At 33.9% G+C, this 20,861-nt stretch overlaps 2 protein-coding genes across 2 annotated transcripts; both read right to left on the reverse strand.

Moving 5' to 3' along the window:
- Positions 1-13,290: 13,290 nt before the first annotated feature.
- Positions 13,291-14,817, reverse strand: LOC134234524 (uncharacterized). Its single transcript, XM_062716603.1, has one exon. The coding sequence runs from the start codon at positions 14,815-14,817 to the stop codon at positions 13,291-13,293; it is 1,527 nt and encodes a 508-aa protein (XP_062572587.1).
- LOC134234528 (uncharacterized) lies at positions 13,538-16,702 on the reverse strand. The gene is made up of 2 exons (XM_062716608.1): positions 15,391-16,702; positions 13,538-13,675 (listed from the first exon to the last, which is right to left on the reverse strand). Exon 1 carries the CDS (start codon positions 16,584-16,586, stop codon positions 15,402-15,404), a length of 1,185 nt encoding a protein of 394 aa, XP_062572592.1. The 5' UTR covers positions 16,587-16,702; the 3' UTR covers positions 13,538-13,675; positions 15,391-15,401.
- Between the last annotated feature and the right edge of the window lie 4,159 nt (positions 16,703-20,861).

Raw genomic sequence — 20,861 nt, forward strand, 5'->3', positions numbered from 1 at the left:
TAAATGTTCAACCAAGCCTCTTTTTTTACTCCTCACTCAGATGTGAACAGTAGTGAAGGAGAAACTTCAAAAGTACTGTGCAATAATGTATTCAATAAGTAGTGTAAATCAGATGTGGATACTTAAAAATTCCAAGAAACTTTTGGACAATTTGAAATCGCAAGATTTCAGCAAAATCAACAGCTTAAAATCGTACGACTTTTCAACTTTATACACAACATTCCCCACGATAAATTTAAGTCCAGGCTTTTTGATATCATTGACAGCTACTTTTTCAATATAAAAATGGAACTCGTAAATTTACTTACCTTGTCATTGGTCATTTGCAAACTTTCTTTGTTAAAAAAATTCTGATTGTACACACAAGTACTCTGAAATTGACATCAAAAAGATGCTTGAGATTGACAATATCTATGTCGTTTTTGGAGATCAGGTCTTCCAACAATCTATTGGAATACCGATGGATACAAATTGCCCCCCCCCCTCCCCGTTATTAGCAAACCTATTTTTGTATTCATAGGAAGCAGAATTTGTGCAAAATCTTCTGCGTGAAAAGAAGAAAACACTTGTTGTGGCCTTCAACTCGACATTTAAATATATCGACGACGTATTGTCGATGAACAATGGTAATTTCCATTCTTATGTCGATACGATATATCCTGGTGAGTTTGAGATACAAGATACTACAGAGTCTGACACATCTGTTTCATGTTTGGATATTTTACTTGGAAATGTATGTCGTTAATGGTAATCTAACGACCAAACTCTATGATAAACGTGATGACTTAAACTTTTCTATTCTCAACTTCCCTTACTTACATGTATGAAGTACTATGCCTTCATCAGCTGCATACAGAGTTTATATAACTCAGTTGATTCGATACGCAAGGTTTCTAAATTTTCTAAATTTCTAAAACGAGGCAAATTATTGACAAACAATTTGATGAAACAAGAATTTCAGCTGTTTCGTTTAAATCTTTTCGTAAGTTCTGTGCTCGATACAATGACCTTGTCAGCAAATACAATTTATCATTGAGTCAAATGGTGACTAACGTTTTTCATACTAATTGCAAGTTCATTATTTATACACGGAATTTTTTTTTGTTATTTTCCGATCATGACAAGGAGCACACGGCAAGTGAGACCGGTCGGCAGGGGATGCTTACTCCTCCATGGCATCTTATCCCACCTCTGATGTTTTGGAGGTCCATGTTTGCTCTGCTCCAATCTTGTATTGTTTTATGGACTTTTGATCTTTAATACTGCTCATTATATCCTTACGTTTCATGTGTCAGATCAAAAACTAAGATAGGATGAGCACAAATTGCAATATATAACAAAGAATATGTGAAATTATCATTTAATTTTACTAAGTGGTATAAGAGGAGTTACGTATAAAAGATGGGTACCCCAACGCATAACAGACGGACGTAAAGATAGACAGACGAAGATTCAAATTGCTATATATACATGTACAGTATATGGCCATAAGTAAGTCATAATTACATTATTACACTGTATATTTCATTGAAAAAAAAACAACTTTTATAAAAAGTTGTGAAGTCAATTTGAGATCAATTTTCATGAGTTTTCACTGAATCATGCAGAATTGTTCAAATTTTCTTGCCATAAAATGCTTATAAAACTGATAAACAAATTATTGACTACTGAGAATAAATTATGAAATTGTGAAACAAAAATTCCTAACCTCAAATTATACTCTTGTATGATTTCTTAACAAATTAGAGTCTTTCGCACCTTACCTGTGATATTACTGCAAAGCCTACAGATAAAATAATGTGAAGAAACTGCAAAGAATTCTGCATTTAATGGTGTTTTAGTCATAATAAAAAAAGCAACAAATAACACTTCAATATTATTTAAGAGAACTGCATTTTTCAATGAAATATATGGTGGACAAATCAAATAATGAATCACTAATGGCGAGGTACTGTACCTCATTGCTTTTCAAGACATAATTAAATAATCGTATTTGTGTAAAATCCGTTAAGTCTGCCAACGAAGAGATTTTTACTTGCATTAGAATATCTCTTTCGTCAAATGGTTGGTGCAAGATTTACCCTACCTCAGAAAGCTTTCACAAAGGGTTTCGTCTTTTCTGTTCCAGAAGTTCTCGAGAAGATTTTTCAAAAAGGTTTTTATTTATCCCAGTAAGCCTTCCTCTTTTTTTTCTTTCCGGGTCCAATACTTCGAGAAGAAAAACGATTTCAGTGTAAAATTTTGATTTCCTTATCATAGCCCAACCCGAAGCTGATGACAGCTAAATAAAAATCAGAATTCCGTTTTGACTAAGATGCTTTATTCTAAACTTTGGTAAATAAAGCTATTTTTTCTCGAGAAAATTGAAAAAGACTGAGAGAAAAGTTGAATGGCGAATCGACGACGGACAGCACTTATCAGAGATGGGATAAGGTGCCATGGAAGAGTGAGCATCCCTTGCCGTCCGGTCACACCCGCCGTGTGCCCCTTGTCATAATTGGGAAAAACTGGAAAATCCGTAGACAGCTCAGTGAGTAAATAATAATAAATATGAAAAACGTCAGTCAGCATTGGACTCAACATCAGCAAAAATTCGAACATCGTAAAGAATTTTACAAACATAATCATTTAACGACTATAAGCTGGTTTTAAAAGAGAGTTTAGAAAGCCATGGGCTGTAATATCAGCTTATTTGTCTGTACTCTGTTTTGATCTTTGAAAAATGAAGAAAAAGTAATTATTTGCGTATCGCAACAGTTTGGAGACACAATATGCAGGTGATCGCGGAATAATACTTTATAAAATAGGGGAAATTGATCACGGAGGGACAGAATTCGTCTTGTTTGTCATATAGTGAAGTTGCTAATGTGTCATTAACATGCAGTCATGAAAACATCATAATATAAAAAATATGGGACGGACTCTATCATGATTCTATTTAGAGACCCTTGGGACATATCGAGTTGTATATCTTACACTCTTACACTCGAGTTTTAAAAGAAAACTGACTGATAGTCTTGTTTCAATTTGACAAATGTATGCTTTAAAACAAATCTGAATACATCTAATGTGTATAAAGTAAAAAAAAAATAAACTTCACTTCCCTGAAAATAAAAGCTATTCCATACTTTCTATCTATTACGATGATTCTAAAAATGCCCTCACCCTTCTGGCGAGAAAATGATCTGTAATTACTTAGCTATACGGTTACATTTTCTCACCCTGTTTCCCATTATCCTATATTATATGGCTACTAAGATGTTTTCCTCAAATCATAAACGTGCGAATAGCGTGCAATATGAGGGAAATTTTCTCGCGCACAAAATAATAACCATTCCTGAAAACATGTTCATAACTCCAAATGACAAATATCAGTTTTAATTGGAGTATAGTACCGAGGCTGCTGAAGGATAAATATTTGATGAGCTTTATTGTGCGGCTTTTGCCCTTTAATGGCGATAATGATCGGATAGTAGGAATGAACCCGAGAACGTAGGGTGAATTAAATCTGTCCACAATCAGACAAAATCAGAAGAGATTTCTGACACATCTACTGGTTTCACTGTAAGCCGATCAGATATGATTCTCCAGGCTCTCTCAATACTGCCATCTTGAAACTTCATCTGACACACTGTTTAGATGTAAGTTGTGTATAATCAGGTATAAATATTTAATATATAATTATTTAAATTTTCTCTAATTTGCGTCACTTTAAATCATGATTTTGTCTTGGGAAACATGCATCTTTGACAAATATTGTCTGTCTCCATCTGACCGTTTGTCAGAAAATTGAAACCTGCTAATGCTTAGAATGTTCTACTGGAATTCATTCAAACTTCAATCTATACATAATGAACTATTGTCAATTGTTAGGTCACTGAAATAAGGGAAGAAATGCATCCACTTTAGTCTTATTGAAGAAAAAAGATCGCATTATGAAGGAAGAGACGATTGATACTTGGTCATAAAAATTAAAAGTAAAGAATTGTACGTGTGTCTATAGACTGATGTTTTGTGAACATTTTTCGTATTATTTTCTTATAGATTATTTCGAGTCTTAATTTTATATACAGTCGTATGTCTTATGTTTTATTATTGTTATTACCGGGTACTAATTTAGTATTATAATTAACATTGTAAAAAAAGTACAAATTTAAAGAGAAATTTATTTCGAAATTTTAAATCACAGCAAATTTATAAAAAAAAAAAAAGTACCCATGACATACATTTCGTTAATATCCAAAAACTCACTAAAATATGTAGCTATTGCCTACTTTTAAATACAAAGTGGTCTTAAAGTCAGACCAAAAAATTGTGAATGGGTAGCTTTTTGAGAAAAAAAAATAATAGGAGTAAACCTCTTTTTCTAAAAACAACTGATTCTGTTCCTGAGAGCAGACACTGAAAATGACCTAAAATCAGCCAGGTAACTGATATATAAGTTGATGTTACAGGTTTTCTTATAAATCAATTAATAAACTTGGCAAATAGTATGGTCTGTTTGAAAAATTAACTGAGTGAAGAAGTAAGCTAGGAAATACCACAAATTCAGCAAAGAATATGAAACGTGAACATAACATAATAACCCTTTGGCACCCAGAGACCTGATCAAATGTCTAGAAGAAGTGAGCGTCTCCTGGCCATCAGAAACACCCATTCTTTAGGGCATTAAGAAAACAAAGAAAAAATTCTCAGAATAAAATGACCTACTCAGAACAAATTTTTCATAGAGAATTAGCGAAAGAGTTAAGTATTATATAAAGCTAACAGTAATGTTAATTGTCGGTAAAACACCAACACATCAAAACAAGAATGAAAGTAGATTTAAAGGTACATAAAAATACCAGCATTTCATACACTGATAGAAATTACCACCATTGCTTTGAATGTTTCTGTGTCGTTGATAGATAGAAAGATAACGTCATCATATACAATTGATTATGACAGAAATCATTGAAGGTCCGATTACGACATTTCTATGCTTACACGTGCTCTGATATATTCACTTTCACTTCGGTGTGACGCAAGCACTTAACCTTATATTTCTAAATTATTGATGTCAATGTAATATTATTTCCTGTGTTTTGTAAAAACAACCCAAAAATGGGGATTTTTCTTCCTCTCAAAAATGTTCATTACCAAAGATTTTCTTGACAAGAGAAAGGGAAAGAGAAAGGGAGACCATGGATATTATAAACGTGGATCTTCATTAGATAATGGAGACAAGCGATATGAACCTGATTCATGCCGTCAATTAGAATGCCAGACAAATTTGATTTTCATATGCTACACAGCAGGCATGGTATAAACGTGGATCTTCTGATATCAGATAAAAACTTGTCAGGGAAATGTAATTACTAGTAACAGCACTGTTTAAAATTCAAATGGTTTTGAATAACGTACATTTATCATACAGAGGGCTAATTATTAGTTATGCCGTCAAAAATTACAATGATCACTTCAAACACACCATTGAATTCATTATCAACCACTTGCAGAAAAAAAAAAATTGAAGATGATTTGAAAATCATACATGAAACTCTATTGTTTCATCATGGGAAAGAAAGTAAATACAACAGCAGAAATGAGAAGCTACATAAAGCCTGTGCTAAACTTAAAAAATCAGCAAAGGCTGAAAAAATTCAAAGATGGTAGAGAAACTGTTAAAGATGATGTACGATCTGGAAGACCAAAAACGGTTAGTAATGCAAAATACTTGCTGAAAATCAAAGATTTAGTGGAGAAAGAGGGAAGATACACTGTTAAGGACTTAGCTCAAATAGTAGGGATATCAATGGGAGCAGTTCATAAAATTGTTACAATAGATCTCGGTTATATGCAAGGTGGATATATCAGATAAAAACTTGTCGTGTTTCATGTGCGAAAAAAATAATCAAACTATGTAATTTTCAAACATAGTAACAGCACGTGGGTGCATTATTTTGTTTAAAATAAAGTCAAATGGTTTTGAAAGATGTACAAATATGAAATGTTGCATAAACTTAAACAGCAATACAAAAACAAACGTCCAAAAACTGGTATTAAGGATCTCTACTTGTTGCACGATAATGCTCCAGCCCACAAGTCTAAATTAGTCACAGATTTTCTCTGTAAAGAAGGGGTTAATGTCATCTCTCACCCTACTTACTCTCCAGATCTTCCCCCTGTGACTTTTTTCTCTTCCCAAAACTTTAAAGACATTTAGCTGGAAGACGCTATACTATAACTCTAGGTCATCCCTTGGCTCTGCAATTCATCAGTTTTCGAAGGGTCTGCCTAAAGAGGAATATAGGAAAGCTTTTCAGGGGTGGATTTCTCGACTAAAAAAGTGTATACGTGTTAAAGGGTAGTACTTTGAAGGAAGAAACTAAAGAAATGCAATTTATTTTATGTCCTTATTTTTTTATACCACTAAGGACAAAACTTTTTGAATGACCCTCGTATTTTCGTTTCAAGTAGTAAAGTCTGTACTGACCTCAAAACACTTCTTAGTGAGATATTCATTGAATAAATAACATTATCCAAGTCATAGAAAAGCAGAATCTAAATTTAAGCATTACACTTAATAAATCTCAGTTCCCCTGCTGAAGGTACCATAGTGGATGTTATCCCGAAAGATTATAATTCTACAATACAACTTGAGGAATTCATGAAAAGAATAGGCAGAAAGTATAAACATTAGCTGACATTAAAACAAGGTAACTAATAGACATTTTCTGATTATTTTTTTCCGACTGCAAACACGAATATCTTCAAAGTTATATGTTTCCAGTGTTTGAAAATATTTTATGTGCATCTCAGGAAATGGCCACCTACATGTATGCTTAGAAAGAAAGAGATTTTGTCAAAAATCTGTTAACATGTTTCATGTGTTATATGCATACATTTTTGTTACTCGATTCGTTGAATTATACGTCAATCAACTGTAATGTTAGATATAAATATATATATTTTAATATTATATAATATAGATGTTTATATTTTTTCAATATTTGGCAAAATAAGGATTGTGGCTTCTTTTCAATCGTCAACTTTCCTCACTCATGTAGCAGTATACCTAATCACCTGCGTATGGGTATATGTCTCTCAGAACATGTTCTACGAACAAATTTTAAAAAAGGACAAGCTATTGACAATTAAGTTAATGAAACAAGAATATATTCTCGTTTAACCGATGCTTGAACCTGTCAAAAAGTGCTATCTTTCATAAAGTCAAGTGCTTTCTGATATTTTCTTAGTGATTTTAGACCATCAAATTTATAAACTGAATGAACTGTCTGCATATTTTTCTTCTTTCTGGATCTGAAACGATAAAGGCACACGACATGTGTAACCGATTATTGCTGTTCGTTTTCTCCATATTTTATGTTAACAAAAAATATATTATTACCAAGAGCACGTACAAGAAAATCTTTGTCACATTCCTTACATTTAGAAAACTATCACAACTACCAATGTTGGAAACTGAAAATATAAATGTTAAATAGATTTAAATATGAGTGTCTAAAGCTGTACCATGGAATATATAGAGAAAACGAACAGTATTTAAGATCAAAAGTTCATAAAACAATACAAAATAGGAGCAGAGCAAACATGGACCTCCAAAACATCAGAGGTGGGATCAGGTGTCATGGAGGAGTGAGCATCCCCTGCCGACCGTTCACATTCGCCGTGTACTCCTTGTCATATGCCAGGAAATAACGGAAAAATTCGTCGTCAATTTAGAGTGTGATAAATGGACTAATAATTAGTATGTAAAACGTCAGTCTGAGTCAGCATTTGACTTAATGACAATTAATAATCAACTGTCCATTGAAGTTTTATAAATAAGAAAGTCATCACTGACTTACCTGTACTCTGAGATTCAGTTCCTTCTGGTGGAGTGTTCGATTATATAAAACAAAAATCCGGTCGCAGGTGACTCTTTTTTTACAGACAGTTTATACAGATTATCCAACACATAGACATAATCAAATTTAATCTTATTTTTCTCTGACTTTTAGTTCATCAAGTTGACTGATTTTATTGTTCATTATGTTCTTTATCTAGCAAGTGAACTATTCGGCCTCAACGTCACGTAGGGAAACGAGTCTCAGCAACTATGTTTTATGATTAAGCGAGTTTGATGCTATTTTGAAGCTGGTCCAGTAGAACGATAAAACAGCATATACATCTACAGCCGAAAGATGTAATATGAAAACGTAAGAATTAAACATTTACGACATTATCTCTTATAATGTGAGCAGTTTCCTTTTCTTGACTAACATATTTAAGCATGATACTTGTCCATAAAATATATAGAGATGAAGCTTTATAACTTTTTGGAGGTGGAGGAGAACGGTATTTGAATTCATTTAATTATTCATAGACATATTATATGTAGACATTAACAGTTATTACCTCCCTACGAATAAAAGTCTATACGTTGTCTGATATTTTTATGAATGTAATCTTGATTTCGTAATCATATAAAGCTGTCAGTATTTAAAGGAAGAACTCATTCTGATGGCACTGCCAGGAAAAGGACACACAGTGGGCTTCAGACTGTGTAAGGTCTGGTTCGTGAGCAGACAGCGTCGGGGGTAACAAATCAGTTCTCGATAACGTTATGTAAGTGTTCCCATAAGGATTCATGAAAACAATTACATCAGCTTTATTGCACACATTTATCAAAAATGTACAAATTGATCAATTTCGTATGTAGATATATAAACAATCGATGAATTCTGTATGAAGATAAATATACAAATATTTGTATATCTTTCTTTTCTTGGTGCCTGACAATGCTTTTAAAATACTGATGGAAATCAAAATTACTTACATGAAGAAACTAGATCAATCATTTTCATTGTAATGGATATATTTTGTTTCTATTACATACATGAAGCGACTTGATAAATCATTTTCATTGTAATGGATATATTTTGTTTATTCTTCTAATATGCAGACAGATTCTATATTTTACAAAAAAAACATCCAGATCAATATATAGGCATGTGGAATGTGTAACCGGACCTTTATAAATTCAAAAGGCGGGAATCAGGTGCGTAGAGGGGTAAACATCCCCTGTTGACCAGTCACATACGCAGTGCGTCCCATGGATTGATCAAGGATTAAGCAACAAAAGGCCTTCATTTAGTATTACTACTCATTTAGTATGAACAACTCAGCCAAAATACGACCTAATGATAGTTTATATTTACTAACAAGGTTATTATATCGACCATAATATTTACGAAAAACCGTCTTGAAATCTACGTAATTTCAACTTCTCAATGAATAGCAAATTGATAATTCTCAAGTCTTTGAGAGAAATGAAACTCAATAAGCTGGGATACAGTATTTACACTGACAGATTTTTACATTTCTCTGGAGAAGCACCAAACAAACGTCTCTCACTGTAAGAAATGGTAGCATGTTGTACTAAAGACGTGTCTAAAACATGGCTTTTATAAAATTATTTTATTAAAGACTATATTCTTTTCTAGCATGCATAAACACTTTTCTCACTATTGCAGATATCTAGAACTATAGGCGTACTTTCACCAGCATATTCCAGATCTTAAAAAAACGATGAACTTATTGAGTATTTAAATATCAGCAATTTATTTCAAGTAAGTAATATCATAGCTGCAGATCTGTAGCTCTCCGAAAAAATATATTGATAGACCGGAGAGCTACAGTGCCACCCATTGAAAAAACTGTATATTTATTGCGCACAAAAAGTGCGCTCGGTTCTCGATTTATTTCTTAATGTTTTTAAAACTGTAATCTCAAAATATTACTAACTGTGTGTTCCTAACGTATTCTTTCGCTGTTTCCACAACCAAACATTCCTCATAATTGTTGTTAATAGTCCTCCTGACCCTGATATTGTAATCACCGAAGATTTCGCTTATTTATACTGCCATTTTGGTTTCAAAGATAATTCGGTCCAATATGCTTCGTTCAGATGTCAACTATGAGAGTACTTGATTGAGGATAAAGGATTTTTTAAAAAATCTTTCCTTTTTTGAAATTGAGGTAAGAATTTGAAAGAATTAATCAAGAATCGGGCGCACTTTTTTGTGCGCAATAAATATACAGTTTTTTTAATGGGTGGCACTGTAGCTCTCCGGTCTATCAATATATTTTTTTCGGAGAGCTACAGATCTGCAGCTAGTAATATCATAACAAACATTCGTGCAGTTTACCAAATCAATCCGAACGATTTTACATGTAGCCTTTTTTTATATCTTACACAACTGCTTCTTCAATTAAAAATATATATATACATTTGTGGTATCTCTCCATTATATAAACATACAGAGAGCAAATATCTTCAATTCTGTATTAAGTTTGTCATAGGTCAGAGGTCAATACATGACCTCATCACACAGAGCACTAATAATATCTACCGGTACATGCCTTATAAGATGACTTGCTCTACTTGCTTTCCATGTATAACAATGAACAAAATAAGCAAATAAAATAATAATTATTTTATTTACAATGTAAACAAGTATTTCATACACTTTTTTTGGCTATTGATTCAACCTGTGTACATAGAGAATATATACATGTACCGTTAGAAACTAGGATAGCCTTAAAATTTTGTTAACATTTTTTTTTAACTTAAATTTTCAGCTGCACAGTCTCTAACGTTCATCCTTATTTTTGGGGTAGACCTTTAGTTAAATTTAATTTTCCGTGTATTATTTTTTCATTAAATTCTACTCACGATAAATGTGTAAATCTGTTGGAAAATATTGCAATCACGCCATGAACAGCTGACAAACACCTCGGCATTGTCGTAGTCTCTCTCGTTACAAATGTAATCTGTCGTCAGTGTCTCCGTGTTTATACATGATAAACTACTGATATGCCTTCAGTTACTAAAATCGTAGATTGAATGTTTTTGATCAAATTTAATACTTGATTGCAAATTAACTGGCCCGGACAAGTGTCTCAATCCATCGAATCCATCCATCCCGTCCCGGCGACCGAAATTCCTCCAACTTTTTATCATCAAATTTCGGACGTGTTTCTTGTGTCTTTTCAGCATCGATTATCAATTTTCGCGAATAAAAATATTCCCAGACAACAATCTGTTCACTATTACTGATCACAAGTAGCCTTTCACAAAATATTCCCTTCGAAATAGATTCCTTAGCCTAGTGAATTCGAAGCGTAACCGCCTTTCAAGCCGATTTACACCTTGCGTACTTTTGTAAGAAAATCTACGGCGACCGGTTAGTGCAATATTTATATCCGAATATATTTAATTGTCCATCTAAAATGTATATATAAGTAATATATAACAAGGTTATAAACTTGTTATTTATTTCTTAATACTATTCGGAAATTTTCATTTCTTAGCTTCTGTTGAACACTTCGCTAGACGATGGGCCAGTTATGTAAAAGATGAGGTTGACACTTTGTCAGAATGGATTAAGGACATTGGCAAGGTTCCTGGTTTTTGCATAGAATTCTTCAAGAACTCTTGAACAGGTATATTGGTACTAAACATGATATATTCTGGTACATTTAACCCACTAAGCCACCCTTCCTTATTAGATTTTGTCAAATCAATGTTTTTACAATTCTCAATGCATTTCCTATGTAAAATTTTGATAAAAAGGACATGCGTAATTTTTTACCATATATTTTTTGCAAAATTCAGTAATTTCAGAAAGATTATATATTATATACATTATTGTATCCCAATTTCCAATTATATCTAGATATTATGACCGACAACACAAATTTACAAACATGACATGGATCTACCAAGTTGAACACTGTTCATTATTTTAGTGTTACTTCCCTTAGCATCTAATTCGTATTCATAATGGTAAAGATTGGCTGACTGTTTATGTTAAGTAATTTACCATATTGGAAACAAAGTTTCATAAAAATATTGGCAAAGATTTATTTATATATTTGTTTGCAATTACTGCATGTAAATGGTCCCTCCTTCGCACGACCTGATACAGTTACAAGTTCTCAACATTTGTCACATCTTGCGATTGTCCTTCCCAGCATAGGCACGGTAAATTATAAAGTTAAACGAGACTTACCTGGAAGGTGAAGTTTGACTGTAATTTTTCCTCCATTGAGAGACGTAGGGATCAAATGAGATGAAGTTCAAGGTCACGTAATCATAATTCAGAGGAGTAGTAGTAAATATTGGGGCATCAAGTTATACACAAAATAATAGGGCGGGACTCGGAAAATCCATAGGGTTGGGCATTTGATCCCTACGTCTCTCAATGGAGGAAAAATTACAGTCAAACTTCACCTTCCAGGTAAGTCTCGTTTAACTTTATAATTTTTCCCCATTGAGAGCCTCAGTCTCAAATGAGACTTCAGAGTTGATGACCCAATAAAAATAGATCACAAACTTCATTACCAAATAAATGCAAACAAGTTTTAACTAACTTTATTAACTCCAACTCAGATTGATGAACACATTTCCATATATAATCTGCTACAAGTTGTCATTTTGAAAATTGTCCAACAAAGCATTGCTGAATTCACTAGACAGTTTAACTGGTTTGTTATAAAATTTTCTAAAGGTATTGTCAGTAGTCCAACCTGCTGTTCTCAGAATTGTGGCAACAGACACCTTAGCTTTAGCTGCAGCACTAGTTGCTGCTGATCGTGTACTATGCGGGGAAAAACAGTTCATGTCTATTCCAGCATTTGTCATAACTGATTTGATCCAGCGACCAATGGTATCTACAGAAATTGGATTGTGAGGCTTTTGGGTACTTATAAACAATTTACATTCTGAGCCCCTCAATTTTTTAGTTCTATGAATATATTCCTCATATACATGTACAATACATAAATCTATATCATTTGGATAAGCAGCAATAGAAATTTCATCTAAATGATGCCCTGGTCTTGTTTGCTTTAACAAGTCACCATATTTAATGATTAACATATTATCTCTCACAGAAACATTTCTAACATCTAGAAGATGTAAACCTTGTTTTCGCTGTCCAGATAATAAAGCTAACAACATTGCCAATTTCTTTGACAATTGAAACAAAGACAAATCCTGCACAGGAGACAATGTCTTAAGATATCCTAAAACCTTATTTACATCCCATGTAAAATGATATTTGGGTAAAGTTGGTCTTGACAAAAATACACCCTTCATAAAACGTTTAACTAATATATGATCACCTATTTTCTCACTCGAGTGATCAGAAAGAGACAAAAATGAACTTAATGAGCTTCTTGCCGTGTTCAAAGCACTGTAACCAAGATTTTTCTTATACAAATTTGTAAGAAATTCTAAAACTAAATTAACATCTGTTTTAAATGGATCACTCTGTTTTTCACAACAAAACTGCAACCACTTTTGCTGATAACCCCTATATTGTCTTTTTGTGGATTCCCGCCATGATCTGCAGATAATATTGACAGTTTCTCCTGATAATTCTCTACTGAACAAGCATTGCCGGACAAGCTGAATGCAGCTATCTTCATCTTTGTCAAGGGATGTCGTCGTTTTGGATCTTTTGGCAATTTCAAGAGAGTCTCTGTTTTCGGAAGAAGAAAACACGGACCTGCAACTTGATGCATCAGCTGCGGAAACCATGGCTGCGTCTTCCACACTGGAGCTATCAACAGAGCAAACTGCACTTCCTCCTCCTCGATCTTCTTCAAGACACTGCTTATGACACTAAAAGGAGGAAATAAATAACAGTCAATATTTCTCCAAGAATGTGCAAAGGCATCAACTCCTAATGCATTTGGGTCTGGTGTATATGAATAATATTTATTTAACTGATGGTTGTCCTTTGATGCGAATAAATCTATTTCACATTTTCCACACAAATTTGTCAGCTTATCAAAAACCATTTCATCTAACTTCCATTCCATATCTACATTTTTGCGAGATAACGAATCGGCTATAATGTTTGTTGCACCCTGGACATGTTCAGCACTAAGCCAGATGTTCCTATCTATGCACCAAGTCCATAATTCACGAGCTAGTTCATTCAATGTTGAAATCTTGCCCCCTTGCTTATTAACATATGACACGGCTACTGAATTGTCCATACACAGTCTAATATGGGAATCTGAAATATTTTCTCCCAATCCTTTTAGAGTGTAAAATCGAGCTAAAAGCTCTAAATAGTTAATGTGTGCCTCACAAATATTATTGTCCCATAATCCACTAATTGCTTCACCTGAATCTTCATTCACTCCACCCCATCCAAACTTTGAACTATCACTTTTGAAAATGAATTTTGGGGGTTTTCTAGTTAATGGTTTAAAGGATTTACACACATTAAGAGACCACCAGTTTAGCAGTATCCTACTCTGATGAGAAATTGTCATATGGGCTTCAAAATTGCCTCGATTAAGTTTTAAAGCCAAATCTTTTTCAATTTCTAAGGTCTTATAATAAAGTCTGGCATATTCCACCCCTGGTTCAGAGGCTACAAACATGCCTACAAGCTGTGCAACCTGTTTAATTGTCACTTCATTTTGATTCAAAACCATATCACAAAATTCTTTAATAGATTGAGCTTTCTCTGGTGTAAGTCTAACCGTCATTGTAACCGAATCTAATAAAAATCCCAGAAAGACAACATTCTGGCTTGCATAAAACTGAGTTTTATCAGGGTGAATAGTAAATCCTAGACTATCTAAAGACTTAACAGTGTCTCTTAAATTAACTTCACACTCATCTTTTGTGTTGCCCAATAACAAAACATCATCTATGTAAATTACATTCAAGTGACCAAATTTCCTAAGTTCAGCAAAAACAGGCTTCATGATTTTAGTAAAAATACGTGGAGCACTGGCTAATCCCATAGGTAGACAGGTGAACTGATACGTTTTATTTTCCCACCTGAATCTTAAGAATTGTCTACTACATTTATGAATTTTCACAGAATAATAAGCATCTTTGATATCAAGTGAGCTAAACCAACAATTTGGTTTTATTAAAGATAATGCTGACCTCAATGTCTCCATCTTGAAATGATGATTGTCAACAAACTCATTTAAATTCTTTAAATTCAGAATAATTCTAAAAGACCCATCTTTTTTGGGACGCAGAAAAATGTTTGAATAAAAAGAGTTTTCACACAAATTCTCATTTTCATGAACGCTCTCTACAATTCCCTTCTTTAAAAATTTTTCTACTTCTCTTTGAGCTGCTTCATACTCATTTTCAGAAAATTTTAGCGAATTTGGTATGTGAAATTGAAAAGGTTCATATTTGAATTCTATCTTGTAACCTTTAACAACATCAAGAATCCAACTATCATGAGTTAATGTACACCAATTATGTAAAAAATTGTTGATTTTGCCTGCAGTAAAATTTTCAGGCGTGTTTTTCAATACAAATTGATCTACAATTGTACAAACATTAGACATACTAACATCATGTGAATCTACTGATTTGACTCTCCTTTCTTCTTTTTCTTGTTGAAGCTGAACTGTTTGGCCAAAAAAGAATTCCCTTTTCCGTTCCCGTACCTTGGCTTCTTCTCATAGCTATGGGAGTAATGGGACACTTTGGGAATTCTGTATTTTCCACTGTAATCTTTATTTCCTATCTTTTGAGCCAGTTTCTTTGCTTCAAGCACATTCTTAACTTGACTGCCCAAGTCGTCTCCGAATAAATTTTCTGAAGAACTCTCTGCAGAACACAAACTTACAAACTGTTTGTTTTTCTCTGGCTGGATAATTTGTTCCCGCCTCTTGTAGGACAAATTATGGAAAACACACTTCTGAAACTTCAGGATGTCACCGCACAGCTGTTTTGCCTTCTTCACATCAACTGATCCTTTTTTCGAGTTGCAATTAATAAGCATGTCAAAAAGTCTCAATGTCGGAATCATGGCTTTTCCTATGAGATTCTGGGTAGTCTGCAATTTGATATCGCTTGCTCTGTTTTTGGATGACATGTTTTCCCAAATGACTTTGTTGACTTTTGGCGCAGAAATGTTGTTAATGTTCTTCGGCCTATCATACTTGTTGGAGATTTCTTTAATTTTCTCCGAGTTAGTTTTCGTCATGAACATTTTCTCCATGATCTTTGCCAGCTCAGAACTTAACGGTTCGCTCGTCTTGTCTTCATCACCGAAAAATTCGGACAGTTCATTAAGAGCAGAAACCTCATCATCATCTGACGAATCATGAAAACTATCATCTCCCTCAATAAGGGAATTAAGTGCTTCATCAGCATCCGATTTGTCTGAATTTTCTACATCAGAATCATTATCACTAAGTTCGTGAGAAGGACGAATACATGCTTGAGACGTTTTCGTTTTCTTGCGAGGTGGCGAAGTACTCTTAGATCTATTCTGTCCGCGTTTCCTCGAAACGTCCGGAATTGTATCCGTTGAAGACCGATCAGACTTCAAAGCAATAAGTTCCTTTTGAACTGAAGTCATGGTCTTAGATATATCTGCAAATTTACGCATGAAAATGTCAAACATACCACTCATATTTTCAGTATGCTGCTTCGAATGCATCGTGTTATCGTCACGAACGGCATCCTCGTCAACTTGATCTACTAGATCATAGCTGGTGGATTCTCGCATTTGCGATGATGGTCCCGGCTCATTAGCCATGCCGCCAAGAAAGAATGCAGAAATTAAAAGATTCTCAAACGCTAACTCCACACCACATGGCGTGTAAAAGTTAAATGGCGCACGGGGCTACAGCCCCTGCCTCAGTGACGTCACTGAATCAAAAGCTGCACGTCTTTATCAACACATGTTGAAAGAATGCAACGCTAAATGCTACAATTCCCACATGGGAAAAGCGCAAAGAACATGTGTTCTGTACAAGCAATATTGCTACAAACCACTGGCTACAAAACCAGTGGAAAATTTAATTAAAGTGATTAATAAAATCCGAAAAGAATTCTCTAACATCACTCGCGTCTGAACTATGAAAAGACATAAACTTCTATGATTACGTGACCTTGAACTTCATCTCATTTGAGACTGAGGCTCTCAATGGGGAAAAATAACGGCCTGTTGAGTACTGTTTACTGTCTGTCCCTGAACACAATATACAACAAACTACCACCATTTTTCTTTCTTGCTGAAGAGATGATTCTACCCGTTGAATGAAGCACATGTGCTTTTGTTTACCTCGATCAGTTAAATACGCTTTATTGGTTTTCATTTCATAGAGAATTCTACACGGGGGATTACTCTAAATCACAGTTTTATAAGTGAATAAACCCATGATATAAACCTTTTTTTCTCCGGATAACCGTGACTTGCCAATGTCCTTAAATGTATCAGATCCATGTTAAAATCGCGTATTAAAGGATTAAAGGACAATATAAAAACCATCTATCCTTTTGTATTCAATAATCCAGAAGTGAGAAAAGAATTCAGTAGATCACATGGTCAGTACGTACTGGTCCCTGCTGACAAAGCAGGTAACAACATTGTCTTCGTTTGTAAGGCTCATTATATAAATTGCATTTTAGGGGAACTTTGATTTAATTCTACAAGCGGTAATCCAACTTATACTCATAGTTCCCTTTCTAAGGAAGAAATTCTTCAAAATCATATGTCAGTTTTTAATATTTTTCATTTTCCAAAGAACCAAACTGAATTTGAACTACCAAATATATACTGAATTCCGAAACTTCATAGAAATTTTTACAGATACATAGATGGTTGCAGTAATTGTCCAAGCTTCTTTCTTTACTCCTCACTAAGAAACAGAAAGGGAGTACTGTGCAACATTATATTCAAGAAGTGGTGTAAATCAGATGTGGATACTTAAAAATTCCAAGGAACGTTTGGACATTTTATATCACAAGATTTTACCAAAATCAATAGCTTAAAAACTTACGACTTTTTAACTTTATACACAACCATTCACCATAAAAAATTAAAGCCCAAGCTTTTTGATATCATTGACAGCTGATTTTTCAATGCAAATGGAACTCGTAAACTTACTTTTCTTGTCACTGATCATTTGCGAAATTATTTTCCTAAAAACATCCTGATTGTACACCCAACTACTCCGAAGTTGACATCAAAAAGATGCTTGAAATTCTAATTGACAATATATATGCTGTTTTTGGAGACCATGTCTTCAACAATCTATTGGAATATCACATGGGTACCAATGCAATTGCGTCCTGTTATTAATTAGCAGACCTTTTTTTTCGAATTCATAAGGCAGAATTTGTGCTAAATCTTTTGCGTGAAAAGAAATAAGCACTTGCTATGGCCTTAAACTCGACATTTAAATATATCGACGACGTATTTTCAATTAACAAAAGTACTTTCCATTCTTATGTCGATATGATAAATTCTGGTGAGCTTGCGATAAAAGATACCACAGATTCTGATACATCTTATTTGGATATTGTTCTTGAAAAAAAAAGTTAATGATAATCTAACAACCAAACTCTATGATAAACGTGATGACTTTAACTTTTCTATTGTCAACTTCCCTTACTCATGCAGCAATATACCTTCATCACCTGTATAGGGAATTTATATATCTCAATTGATACGCAAAAGCAGGTTCTGCGTATGAACAATTTCTAAAATGAGGTTAATTATTGAAACAAGTTGATAAAATAGGAATTTCAGCAGTCTCGTTTAAAGTCATCATTTCGTTAGTTCTATGGTGGATACAATGACCTTATCAGCAAATACAATTTATCATTGAGTCAAATGGTGACTGACGTTTTTCATGCTAATTGTTAGTCCATTTTTATACACTGAACTGACGACGTATTTTCCTGATCATGACAAGTAGCACACGGCGGGTGTGACCGATCGGCAGGGGATGGTCATTCCTCCAAGGCACCTGATCCCACCTCGGATGTTTTTGGAGGTCCGTGTTTGATCTGCTCCTATTTAGACTTTCGATCTTGAATACTGTTCGTTATGTCCATATGTTTCACGTCATCACATTCATACGGAGGTTATTTCTCTCAACTGATTCGATACGTAAGAGCATACTCTACGTATGAACTATTTCTAAAAAGAGGTAATTTAGTGATTATTGACAAACAAATTGATGAAACAAGAATGTTAGCAGTCTCGTTTAAGGTCATCATTCCGTAAGTTATATAGTCGATACAAGGACCTTGTCAGCAAATACAATTTAACATTGAGTCAAATGGTGACTGACGTTTTTCATACTATTTGTTTTTGAAGACATCATTTACACACTGAACTGACGACGGATTTTTCCGTTATTTACCGATCATGGCAAGGATTGCACGGCTGGTGTGACCGGTCGGGAGGGCGTGCTCACCCCTCCATGGCACCTGGTCCCACCTCTGATGTTTTGGAGGTCCGAGTTCTCACTGCTCCTATTTTGTATTGTTTTATGGACTTTTGAGCATGAATGCTATTCGTATCTCCATATTTTTCATTGTTTTTATTCATCAACTAAATAAATTTCTTAAGTTCGTTTTATTAATTTCTATTAGGTTATTCAATGTATATGTCCACTCAATATATCCCAGTTAAAATGAAATAAAAGACATAAATGGTGCCTTTCAAATCAGACAATAAAGTCAAATTAACAACTAATTTGTATGATTTGTATTGTATTTGTATTGTCTTATGGACTTTTGAGCTTGTATACTTGAATATCTCCATATATATCATGATAAACAAGATGATTTTAACTTTTCCACAGTCAATTTCTTTACTTATGTAATAATATTCCACTTCATTTACATTCCAAATGATCAAGGTCATGCTGAAAATTTCTCGAAAGGGACGTTAAACAGCAAACATAAAATCATTCTCCCAGTACGGTCCATTGTTTAAAATAGATAAACTACGAACAAATAGGTTGATCCAGTAAAGGATTTTAACAACTTCGTTAAAAGTCAGAATTGCCTTAATGTGATTGAATGTAAGCTTATTGATGGACATTGAGCACATAATAACTTTTATTTATTTATTTTTTTTTTTTTGAAAAGCAAGACAAAACTTAAATTCTTCAACAGCTACTGCCAAATCAATCATCATAAAGGGTAAAAAATACAAGGGGACCAATTCTTTCAATTGGCGACAGAATTGAACTTCTTTTATGAACTCAGACGAAGATTTTGCTAAACTTTTATCTATAAAAATTGATTATAGAAAGACCCAAACATTTTTCAGAGAGGATTAAATCCTTTGTAAATTCATTTAAGATTCGTATAAGCAAATTAAACGGGAAAAAAGGCCTATCCTTCCGATTTCACTGAATCGGTGAGGAAAGAGTTAGAGGTACTATATGAACAAGTAGTAAATGAAATGTTTTCAACAGAAAAGGTTGTCAATACCCCCGTCGTTGGCAGAGCGTTGTTATGTTTACAGATTTGGGAATGATACATACTCACAGTTCAACTTTCCAAGGATGAAATTTTCAACATCACATTCACAACCAAGAATCGATCTACCACACCTAATTAGATAAACTTCATAAAATTCCTATCAGCAAATGTTCTACCTAGTGTATACATACCCTGAAAATATAATCTGCTGTTAAGGAGAAAACATTCATCAATAACAACAGTTTCATACAGAGTTGAAATACGGTTTTGTTCAAGAGAAGCATACAGATTAATAATAAACAACTGTCATTTCAATATAGACAATATGTGAATGAACTTTTGCTGTCCACAAATCGAAAATAATAATATCCGTTCATACAACCCTAAAAGCCGCAGCTGTTATTTCTGTAACATTGAGTAACGGTCCAAATTAAAGGTAGGTGTCGATAATGGAAGTATGTGTGAAGCCAAGTTTTGTATCATATAGAACTCAGGCTATATTGACACACAAGGTCGTTGACTTTGGTTGGCTGCTATTGTTAATTATACGTAGTAGTCCACAGCTTATGTTACCTGCACTGCAGAA

The sequence above is a fragment of the Saccostrea cucullata genome, unplaced genomic scaffold (genome assembly GCF_032062105.1).
Source record: "Saccostrea cucullata isolate Sc308-1 unplaced genomic scaffold, CSIRO_AGI_Scuc_v1 ctg173, whole genome shotgun sequence".
NCBI classification, from domain to species: Eukaryota; Metazoa; Mollusca; class Bivalvia; order Ostreida; family Ostreidae; genus Saccostrea; species Saccostrea cuccullata.